This window comes from Lutjanus erythropterus, chromosome 6, assembly GCF_056507025.1.
Source record: "Lutjanus erythropterus isolate fLutEry1 chromosome 6, fLutEry1.hap2, whole genome shotgun sequence".
NCBI classification, from domain to species: Eukaryota; Metazoa; Chordata; class Actinopteri; order Lutjaniformes; family Lutjanidae; genus Lutjanus; species Lutjanus erythropterus.
Genome location: NC_139322.1, coordinates 12,928,155 through 12,940,407, shown reverse-complemented (window position 1 = coordinate 12,940,407; position 12,253 = coordinate 12,928,155). Strand labels below are relative to the sequence as shown.

The window sequence follows — 12,253 nt, the reverse complement described above, 5'->3', positions numbered from 1 at the left end:
AAGCATAAGACAATCAGATCTGAGGAATTTTATGAAAAGTTTCCATGTTAATATTCAGCCCGATGTGTCTTTTTTTGTGTGTGTTTCTTTACTATAAATAGATAGAAACAAGGGTGTGTGGGCTGGACTTTGACACAGTCTGTCCATGTGAAAGAGGGTGTTTTTTCTGATCCATATATCCATGATATTTACACAAGTCAACATTTCCTGCAATATTTTTCCTTTCCTCATATATGTACTTGTAAAGATCTACGATGGGAATCTGCAGACTGCCCGCATTCACGCATTTAACAGTAAATAAAATATAAATCATATGGTTTTCATGTCTGTGGGGAGGAGTAACAACATCAAAAGAGACTTGTTAATCACTACAATGGAAACAGCTTTTAAAATGACAAAAAATTAACTGAATTTAGAGTAAATGGAACTAAAGAGATAAAGAATGACTCCAACAAATGTTACATCTTCATAATTTTAATTGTAGTTTTTTTTCTCAGTGGGAATTTAAATTAAAGCTGAACTAAAGGTGAATTATATTGCAATCACTGTCAAAATAAATGCAATATGATTTTTTTTACCATATTGTGCAGCCCTATGAACAACATGGAATTTGGAAAAGATCTGATCTTGTGGAGCTGATTTAGAAAAACTTCCTGTTTCATGGCAAAACATCAAAATTCAACGCCACACTTTAGACATGCCATTCAGTGAAAAGTCACAAGTTTCACAACATAGCATCATCAAGGTTTTAAGACTGACCAGATTTGAGGTAGGTCATGCCAACCTGCTAGGAGGACTACATTGAAGTGTAAAGCTTGTAATTTACTGTTGCCATTATATGGTGTTATGACTGTAGCTGAGGTCAGGCCAAACATTTGAGGTTTGGGTCAGATTTGACCATGTTCCTTTCATGTTACAGCAAATTCCTGTTTCATGGTGAAACACTGAAGTTTTACACCACACCACAGATGCGCTGGTCAACAAAACAATTTAGCATTGCAAAGGTCTTGAGGTTAGACTGACCAAATATGACGTCACTTTGGTTAAATCTCTGGCAGGAGTTTGTTGAAGTACAACATGTTAAAATGGCAAAAAAAACTGAGCAGAAATTGCACAGTTGAGTATTTGCACAGAGAATCTGTCATTTCCTGTTGCCAGTTGGTGGCACTATGATTATAACTGAATATTCAAATGTAGATGTCCTCAGGCTGGGTCTCTTATCAAATGTGAAGTTTTAGGCAGATTTTACCATGTACAGTCAAGTTACAACAACTTCCTGTTTTATGGCCAAATGTCAAAATTCAATGCCAAACCACAGATGTGTCATTCCACAAAAAAACAAGCTTCAGAATTTAGCATCATAAAGGTGTCTAGGTTGCACTGACTTAATTTGAATTTTATCTAATACTCTAGGAGTAATTTATTAAAGTATATCCCTGGAAATGACCTGAAATGGCACAGTATATTCAAAATAGTTGACTTCCAGTTGGGTTTAGGGCAGGCCTTTTCAATTACTTCTTTAAAAAGGCCAGATTTTGGAAATAAAAAGTAAAGTGCCAAGGGTCCAGACGTTCACATTTCCTATGTCTGACCTATAAAGATAGTAATTTAAATGTGTAAAACAATGCACCTTTTTTGTCTCAACCTTATTAGTTTTCACAATTGGAAAAGAAATTTACAAAAGTACAAGAAAAAACATTGCACCTTTATTATGATAAGTAACACGTTGTTTAAAGAAACAAAATGTTGCATTTATCATCTTTTTCATTCAGTCGGACTCTTAAATTCTCTCTTATAAAACCTTTTAATGAAATAAATATCTTTAATATTATTATATTATGATATATCTAAAATATCTTTTGCTTCATTGAAAGAGCTGAAGTAAATTCAGTAAATTCAAATGTTAGAGCAAAATTATTACATTTTTTGCCTTCACATCATAATGATACAGTTTAAATGACACCGGTCCACGTCAGTCACAATGATGACAGATTTTAGAAACTAAGAATACCTTTAAATAGTTTGAGTGATGTCGTCCTGGAAATGTTCTGGAAAATGATTTCCTGAGAAAGGACAAAACTTGGCCCTGCTCTTCATCACAAACTACAGAAAAGACAAGCCTGGATGGGTGATTGTGCTCCAAAATGATTATTTCTTCTCTGCAGCTTTAAAGATTGATTTTATGTGAAGTTTTTCCACTGTAAGACACCAATGTGTGATTGTAGAGGTGCGTCTCAGTTCACCTCCAGACAGTGTATAGACCACCCAGCTGAGTGAGGGAGCAGAGTGAGCAGGCGGGGCTTGACTCTTTATCTGTTGATGTGGTTCTGGTCATTTCAGATAAGGGCAGTGCGAGCTGTGTGTAGACATGAGGCTCAGGCTGAGTACACAAACCCAGCAGCTGCCTGGCACCACACACATACACAGACTCTTTCACAAAGGCTCAAAGTGACAGTGAGCGCGAGTCAGAGCGGGAGGAGGCAGGAAAAAAATAAATGAAATGAAAGAATATGGAAATAAATAACCAACGCTCTCAAGGAAAGATAAGGGGCAACCTACGGAGGAGACTCTTCTGGTTTGTCATGAGTAAAGCACTGTCATTGTGTTTGGGGTGCGAGAGTGTGTTTTACAGAGCCTGATCTAACACAGATGCTCTAAGGAGTTCCAGATGCTCCTCAAAGGCCGATGAGCTCTGACTTGCACTCTCGCTGGCCCCAGTTCAACAACAATATCCCATCAGTCAGTGCTCCCTCTGGGAAAAGGTCTTATATATTCAGCGTCTTGTTCTCCACACAGTTTTCTGGACAGTGCTGTCCGGCTAAATGGTTTTTTTCCATGTCAGCATGAAATATTACTCTCTGTGTATTTAAGTGACCCCAGAAGTCAGAGACAGCTTCAAACCATTTGAAGTTGAGCAGTACTGAAAGGATTAGTCGATTATTTGACAGTTTGTTTAACCCCTCCCCTAGAACACTGATTATCCAATCATAGCTTAGCAACCATAACTAGGTACGGCCGGCTGACAAGTTTTTTCTCCACTTGTTGAAGTGGTTTACATGGGGCTTTAGAATGAGGAGAATTTGGCATTCAGAGTGTTTTAAAGTTTTTTTTTTTAACCTTTTTACAACCAAAAACACAAGAGCAAAATTGTGAGAAACTCATTACACAGTAGAGATGAGTATCGAGAACCAGTTCTAAACAGCACCAAAATATCGATAAGCTCCTGGACATCTAATACTGCCCTCAGTATTTATGTAATGTTACGTAAACAGCTGACATTACATAAATGTTCAAAAGTGTGGGCTCACTTTACTAAATTTAAAATGCAACTAAATGCAATAATAACAACTTAGAAAATAATTACATTTTTTATTATGGCAAATGGTATCAATAAGAATATTCATAAGTATTATAGTGATTAGCAGTATCAGTATGCATATAGATATCAATCCTCACTTGCGCTCACAATTTCGTTATAATACCAAAAAACATTGCAATGTAAATCACAATGTTTTAGAAATGCTACTGCAATATCGACCATTTTAGGCCGCAACAAGCTCCAAAAAAGGTTGTGAAATCCTGGAGGGACTAATAAATCATCAACCAAAAGCATCGTAAATTATATTTGCCTGTATTTAATTAAATGATTAAGTAGCTGGTTACGTTTTCTCCTCTGTTTCGTTTATATTTGTAAGGAGGGTGGAGCACTGAGAGTTCAGTTGTGTGTACACCTGCCACAGAAATTTGTCAGGGTTACTTCGGCATCGTACACCAGAGAAGCTTTGAGGACACAAGCTGAAATCTCGATCTCGATCTTTTACAACATCATCCATGTAGCCACTAAGTACATTGTTAACACCCCTTTAACAAGGTTGCTGTCTTTTAAATTTTCGGGGGGGCTTTTTATGCCTTTATTTGGACAGGACACCTCAGGGTAACTGTTGTAACACGAGTTTACTGGAATCATTAAAAAGTCAGTTGGAGATGGTGTTTTCAACAAACTCTCGGAGGTTAATGTTAGCTTGATTAGCCAACTAGTTACAGCTGATCAAATCTGGCAGTGACACTTGATATTTCAACCAGCCAAGAATCCAGTCAATGGCTAGAAATGACAAGCTCAATTTTGTCTACGACCGTTTCAAATAAAAACATTGTTTCAACAATTGCTAAGAACTTTAATGATAAATCTGACACCGTTATCTTTGTACTCTGCATTAGTATGTGCTGTGCAATGTGACATTTGACATTCTATAGATCTAACAATTAATTGATCAAATAAAAACAGATTCAGTGATAGTGAAAACAATTTTCTTGTGAGGGAGAAACCAGAGAACATAATGAGAATACAGTATGTTCTGACAGTGGTATGTCGGTGTAATGAGCCTGTAAGACAAATTCATCTACACCCCACCACCACCACCACCACCTCCTCAGCTGGTCCCCACACTGCACCTTCCCTGAACCTGGGTGGGGGACTGCAGCAGGTCTTTGGAGGGAGGCTGAGGAATGTGGGTGATAGTTGCTAAGTGAAAGCTGCGCTGCCATCTCTGATAATTCACAGTCTCCGTGGGTGTGAGTCTCAGGCCAACACTAAGCAGAACCTTTCACAAGACTGAGAAAGAAGCACACGCAGAGAGAAAGAGAGAGACTCTTCAACAACACTGAGTTATATATAAAATCACCACCATCATCACGTCTCCATCTTCCACGCATAAGAGGTGGATAATGACTGCTGGCTTCAAAATGAGCTCTGACAGCAATATTAAGTCAGGAAAGTGAACATAATACCTACATACACATTATAACATAGCTTGTTTTTGCATGTCAACAACATCTAATGTGACTGATTGGCCATAAGACATGAAGTATATGTCTAAGGAAAATGTATATGATTCTCTTTTTTTCCCGCTTACAGCTGAACTAAAGGGATTTAAAGTGTAAATAACATGCCCTGAAAGAGCTTTTTGTTCCACATATTCAGTATTCATTTCAGTCACCTCATTTTTAAAGACTGAACTTTTCATTGTATCAGCTGACTTGTGAGGGGCCTGAGTAAATTAAGTGATACAGTAGTAATTTAACCAGCTGTCTGGGGAAAACGTTACAATCCTCCCTGACCTGCTAATTTCGTGCATTTGTATGTGCGCACATACATGTTCCTGTGATCAGTATCGGGTGTTGGCTGAGAAATGTTAAAGGCGATGCTGAGCAGAATGGGGGGGATCAATGAAGGAGGCAGGTCACCCTCTGCTGTGTCATGTGTACATGCTGAGAAAAAAAATTTGAGAAACTGGACTGGCATCCAGCATGATGGAAATCTCAGACAGTTTGATGAAGATTGTTTGGTTGGAAATGGAATTGGCTTGTGAGTGCTGACTATTAGTCACATCCTACTGTCTGTTTTTGGATGGTTTAGTTACTTCATTGCACAGACAGACTAAATTTGTTCTTCTGTTGACCAGATATCCTTTATGTTGGCCCTTAAACGTTTATTTTTTTTTTTTTATCACTTGTTGTGAACACAGCACTGACATATTATCACCCTTTCAGCTGATTTGATGTTAGCAAACAGTTGCTTATTTACACATCAGTTACAGAGTAACATCATCATTTATTTGGAGTCATGTTTCTGGCCTTTTGGCAAATAAAAAGGGATAGTTTTGATTATTTTTAAAGTGGGGTTTGTATGAGGTACTTGATGGCAGTCGGCACACCTCCAGTTCGGAGAAACAGAAATGAGCGCCAGGGTGGAAGCTAAGCAATGACCTACTATGAACAGGATCAGCTGAAAAACATATTTGAGTTAATTAAAAAAATGCCTACCTAAAAAAAAAACAGTGTTGTTTAAGGTGTATGCTATATTAAGAATATTTTCTCTTCTTTACCTTTCTGTTTGACAGCCTTAAACAACAGGAAACTACCATTATATAAACTAAATATTCCTCTCTCCAAAGCAACCAGACTCCTTTGGTAAAAACAGTCATTTTTTATCACAGAACATGGGAGTTGCTATTCTGCTGCTGCCTCAGTTGGTTAGTTTGTTTATGTTATTGTGGGACCTCAGTATTTTAAAAGGTTAATTTGGGGTCATCTAAGTCACGCAGTAACACAGACAAAATGGCAGATTGAAGTAGCAGTAGGCTAGCAACTCCTGTGTTCTGCAAGGTAAAATTACTGATTTTGCCAATGCAGTCTGGTTGCTTTGCAAAGAGAGATATTTGGCCTATATGACACTGCCTTCTGGTCAGAAAAGGCTGTCTGACAGCAGGGTAAACCAGCAAAAATATTATTAATAGCATCCATTTAAACTGATATTGATTTCTTTAGCTGAAGTTTTGCCTCTGACCCTGTCCACAGCAGTACACGGCTTCGCTTCCTACATCAGTATCGGTCATGCCGATCACATCTACTGTAGGTAATACATTGACTATGGATAAGAATCTCATACAACCCCACTCCAAATAATCCGAACAATCCTTTTAAGGTTAAATATTCACTCTATTTTAGCTCTGTTTTGGTCTCCACTAATGTCAGAGAAAACTCTGGCTCTTTAGCTGCTAATCCTACTCTATGTTCACCAGCTAGACGTTAACTGTGTCTGTCTGCTGTTTGCTGCTGGGCAGGTACAGTTTTTAGATGTTTTATACTTGAACTTGAACCATGAAACAGCTGTCTGCTTTGGCTAAAAAACTGACAGTATATAAGTGGTGAGGATGAACAAAAATAGTATAGTTGAGCTGTGTTGTAGAGCTGAGGGGAGTCTGGTAATAATTCTCTGTTGGTTCTTTGTGACCCCTTTTGACCCCTTTCACATACAAGTAACCATGTGATCCATTAATATGAAAATATTGATTAAAGCTGCTTTAAATAATCTTATCCTGTTACATTACACTTGTGTCTGTCTTGTAGGATGCTGTTAAATGCCCCATTTGTCCACATAGCTCTCTCTCCCATAACACTCTTTCCCAGTCTGAAACGGAGCCTGATGGCCTTAAAAGTCAATGTTTATAGACTGACTGTCAGGACCACAGACTTCCTGCTAAAGTAAATGGCCGCTGTGCTAAATCCATCATAAAGGAGGAGAAAAATTATAAATAAAGTTTCTGAATGTTCCATTAGCCCCCCTCTCATCCTCGCCTGCTCGTCCAACTTCGAGACAGTAGCTTCAAAGGGGTGTCATTAGGTGTAGGCCGGTGATGAGTTTTTGGACGTGGAGGGAAGGTGTACTGTTGCTGCTGAGACATCAACAATGATGAGCAGGTGGAACTCATTGTTGCATTTGCCACTTCTCGTTTTAGACATCTGTATTCCCTACTTACACCATATTAACAGTGCGGCTGTAGGGATGCAATCATTCAGTCAGTCGGTTCACCACTTTGGTCCAGACTGAAATATCTCAACTATTTGGTGAATTGCCATTAAATGCTGTACACACATTCATGATCCCCTTCAGGATGAACTGCAACAACTCTGGTGATTCTCTTGTTCTCTACTTTCCCTCTAGCGCCATCCTACTTTACTTTATGACCAAATATCTGCCTGTAACTATCATGCCATTCCACTCGGCCTCTTTGGTGGTAAATAGCAAATGTTGGCATGCTAACAAACTAAACTAAGATGGTGAACAAGGTAAACATTTTTAGACATTTGTGTGAAAATGTTACATATTATATGTTTAAGTAGCTTTAAGGCTAAAATCATCCTATTTTACACTGACAGTTTATGTTCCTCTATCAATTTGTTCTTGTGAAATATTCAAACCAAAGAAACCATGATTTTTACAGCAGCACTATTCCATCAAATGGTAATATTTGTTGAACATATATATTAGAAAGGTATTAGGAAAACTTAAACAATCAATAAAATGTGTGTTGTTAGAGGGTTTTATCTACACTGTGGTATTTCAGGTGTGCAACAGACGTATTTGTTAAGCACAGAAGTGGTTATTTATTCATCCATGCATCCAGAGAGTCATGTTGATCATTTATTGATTAAGCCTGCATATCCTCCCTAAGCCGTTGAGAGTTTTTTTTTTGTGGCAAAATACATTTTAATCTATGTTGTGCTGAATAGCCAGTATTAGTGCTGTTTTGCCTGTCCTGTCTAGATCAGAGCAGCTCTTACATAATGCCATTTTGATATCCAGGGATTAGGCTGAGGTCCTCTCCACAGACTGGCTGGCTGCTTCCATCATGTCACCCCCGGGGAAATGACGACTGCCTTTATGGCAAAAAAACAAAAACAAAAAAAAAAACAACTATGTGATTTTCCAGTGACGTGATGTTCAATTCCTGGTTTATTTTAGTCTTCACAAACCAAACGTAACCCTTTTAGTAGGCCGTAATCATATTGGTTACTCAGTCATGAACCCTACCTGACAGGGAGTGAGCAATGAAGATTATAATGTGTAGTGGTGGGATTATAATGGTGCAGGACCAAACCGGCACAGGAAAGGCCGTCACGATAAGGTAATGAGTGATGAGTTTAGATAAATGAGTGTGTTGTTGAGCAGAGGACATGAGCAGGTGCAGTAGCCTTGCTCATGTGTACAGGTAGCAGGTAAACTCTGCCAAGCAGAGCTCCTAAAGAGGTGGAGTGCTGTTGCGTAAACATAGGACCTTACTGTGTACTCTGTAAACCCACTAGCCCTTGCCCTCTTGAGAAAAGCAAGCAATTAGTTTGAGCCTGTGAGCTGAGACACATGGAGTGTGATACGCACGTCGAGTGAATCTCAACAGATAAACACTTACAGTAGCCGAGGAAGCTCAATGCATGTGGAGAGAAAACACATATTCACAGACTGCACACGTACAGACTGACAGCAGGCGTTCACCTGCAAACGTGCTGCAGGGTTCACTTTTGTCTCGTGGCTGTTTTTGCTTGATCAGTGAGAGTAATGTAAACAGAGCTGAGCGCTCTGAGCCATCTGCCTAATGTCACTGTGGCCCATATCTGTCCTGCTCTCTCTGACTCTCTTTTTTCTCTGCAGATCTCACTCACTTGTACTCTTCTTGCTCCTCTTGTCATCCTCACATTGTCTTTTTCCTTCCTCGTCCTGCTCCTCACCACTCATTTCCTTCCTTCTCTCAACATCTGTCAGTCTTCCATTTTATCTGCGTTCTCCATTATGCCGCTGTTCTATTTTTCACCCCACCCCTTGTTTGCTTTCTTTTTAAACTCATCAGTCCATTACCCATCTGCTTCTATTCTCGTGCCTGTGATACTCTGTAAACTATGTCACCTTGAGGCACCTTTACCCTTGATTGCTTTTCTAATTATTCTTTTGAAGTCACCTTATATATTTTCATTCATTCATTCTCCTCTGTTTACATGTAAGTCCCTCTTAAATGTGTTTCTTTTAATTAAGATATTAAGATTTCATTAAGATATATCATTTGGCCAATATTAGCCTTACAGAGCAATATCATTATGATTGATTTATAAGACTCTTTACACATGTTCATAATAATGCATGACAACTTAGCCTAACAAGTAAATAAAGTATTATAAAGTATTCTAAGTGGTGGACATAATGTATAATAAGGTCAGTCTTCATAAAAGAGAGAGACAACAGCATTTGAAACAAGAATCTGAGTCATAGATTACGCAGCTCATATAAACAGTATGCAATTGTTAATAACGTCACTTTACAGAAAGCTCACTAAGTCATGTTATAGCATATTGTTGATGTTAATAATTTATGATCTTTTGATATGTTACAGCAGTTCTCTATGTGTGTTTATAAAACTAAAAGATGAAAACTAAAACTAAACTAAATTTATGGTAGTTGTAATGTGCTGTGCGACCTGAGCTAATTCCTTTGTTATATGTTCTTCTTTGTATAAAGCATTATGAATGCTGAACATATAATTATGCCCACCACTTATGATATTTAATAAACCTTGTTATGAGATGTCATGCATAGTTAGACATTAGAAAGAGTTTTATGAAGCCTTATAAGTGAATTATAATGCCTTATTAATGTGATTATAATGCATAGACATGACCTTTGTAGAAAGGGTTACTCATATATTCTATATTTATCATCTCTGCTCACGTTTGTTCTACAGTGTGCACTACATTAACAGAGGAGCAGAAACGTACAGTATATAAAGATACATAGATTTTCCTCAAACTTGAAGTCTGGATTTTCTGAAATATAACATTCTGACTGCGTTTAAATACCTCTAGATGACATTTCCAGTGAAATTTCAAAAAAGTAAAGGAAGTCTGGTTATCAAAACACTTGAGGATGAGCTGTGATGAATTTCTGAGGAAGAACAATTGATCTTAACAATGAAAAGTACTTTAGAAACTCAAAGCAACTTGGATCATGCTTAGAAAACAGCAGCTTTGACATTTGACATTTCATATGTAAATGAAAATAAATCATGTAGATCAGAATTATTACATATAATATAGCAGGACACAATACATTTACTTAGCCATCAACAAAGGAAGTCAAACTCTGCCTCAGTGACGTCTCTTTAGAGGATGTTAACTTTTGCATTAAAAAAGAGACTTACATGAAGAGCTGTCCTTTGTATTCGTGTGTTGTTGTTTTTTTCTTTTTGTGGTGTGTGCCCTATGTTTAAAATTGAAGGCATAGTATTATAGTAACATGGACAGAACTTCTCAGCCTTTGTGTATTTCCATTTTTACCCAGGAGATGTCAGTGTGTAAAAGATTCTGGCTACAAACTCATATACTGTTAACGTATTGATAAAAAAGAAGTAGAAAGTCTAAAGGCTTCATATTAGGTCTGAGATTCTGATTCTGAGATTAGGTCTTGCTCCTCTTGGCATTTGATACAGGAGGTATCATCTACAAAACTACAAAGATGCAGACAGAGTTTCACAAAGCAAAATTAAAAAAGGGGGCAAAATAATAAGGGGACCAGTGTGTAGGATTTAGTGGCATCTAGTGGTGAGCTTGCAGAGTGCAAACACCTGGTCTCAGTCTCCCCTTCTAAGTGTGTAGGGGAACCTGTGGTGGCTGTGAAAAATATGAAAAGCTGTATCTAGAGCTAGTGTTTGGTTTGACCCTTCTGGGCTACTGTTGAAACATGGTGGTAAATGTTGCACAAACATCTAGCTGCTCAATGTTATCTGGTAGAATCACTTCAGAAACTGTGCTAGATGGGTCTAATAAACTATGTGGCGAATCGTAGTGTGAATATAAAAAATACATGAGAGCAGAGGCACATCATTAGCTCATGTTATCCATCTGCACTGTTTTGAAAATGCACTAACACAATAAACAAGTTTGGCCAGAACACCACAAACTTTTTTTGTTGTCGTGCCTCCACCATTTTGGTTTGTGTGTGAGCATTGTGTCATAAAATTCTTTGGTTGCCAAAGCTCCAAATTGGCTTTTGGTGGAGTGTGATCAAGGACCAGACTTGGATTAATGACCAAGGATTTTATCACGTTTCTCTGATGATTCAACTTTTGTCTCAAACAGCCAAAAATTACACAGTGTAAAGGGGTTGTAATGTACATACAGTATGTCTTGAGTCTCTTGAGGGAGATGATAGGAAACAAATATGTTTAAGAAAAGAGGTAAACAGGAGAATAAAATTCATACCACTAGAATTGCCAGCACAAGCTTATGTTTTCATCTTTTCATGTAAGGATTTTCCGGTAAAGTGAAGCACTTGAGACGTACTGTAGGCCCATCTCTGTATGTCTCTGTCAGCATCACTGTTACTCTCACTGTCAATGAAACCAGTCAAACAGGCAGTTTTACTATGATTTAACTTAAACCCACTGAAAAACTCAAAGGCCTTCAGGCTTTTTCACAGGTGAAATAATTTATTTACACTACTTAAAGATGTACGTCTTATCCTGTGTTCTTTTCTTTTTTGATTTCTGACACCACTTTGTCCCAATTGCCGGAAGCAATAACAACAACAGCGCTGGTACATGAGAATGAATAATTTGTCTAGTTCGATGAAAGCACAATCTATGCTTACATGATTCATTCACTCTGTTATCTCACAGGGTTAACAATTTTACTCCTTCATTCCTCATATCTTAAGTTTGACGATGTCTTTCTCCCACCTCTCCCCTGTCTCCAGGTGAGTGCTAATGTCCTGATCTTCCTGTGCACTAACATCATTGGAATCTGTACCCACTACCCCGCTGAGGTCTCCCAGAGACAAGCCTTCCAGGAGACCAGAGGATACATCCAGGCCAGATTACATCTACAGAGGGAGAATCAACAACAGGTAAACACAAACATATAGACACGT

The 12,253-nt window shown here is 38.1% G+C and overlaps 1 protein-coding gene across 3 annotated transcripts in view; it reads left to right on the top strand.

The window, feature by feature from the left end:
* Positions 1 to 12,253, top strand: part of LOC146324974 (adenylate cyclase type 6-like) — a 50,559-nt gene that overhangs the window by 19,869 nt on the left and 18,437 nt on the right. For all 3 annotated transcript variants that reach the window (XM_084720653.1, XM_084720656.1, XM_084720654.1), the window contains exon 4: positions 12,080 to 12,229. In XM_084720653.1, the coding sequence (XP_084576779.1) occupies positions 12,080 to 12,229 (150 nt within the window). The remainder of the gene's footprint in view (positions 1 to 12,079; positions 12,230 to 12,253) is intronic.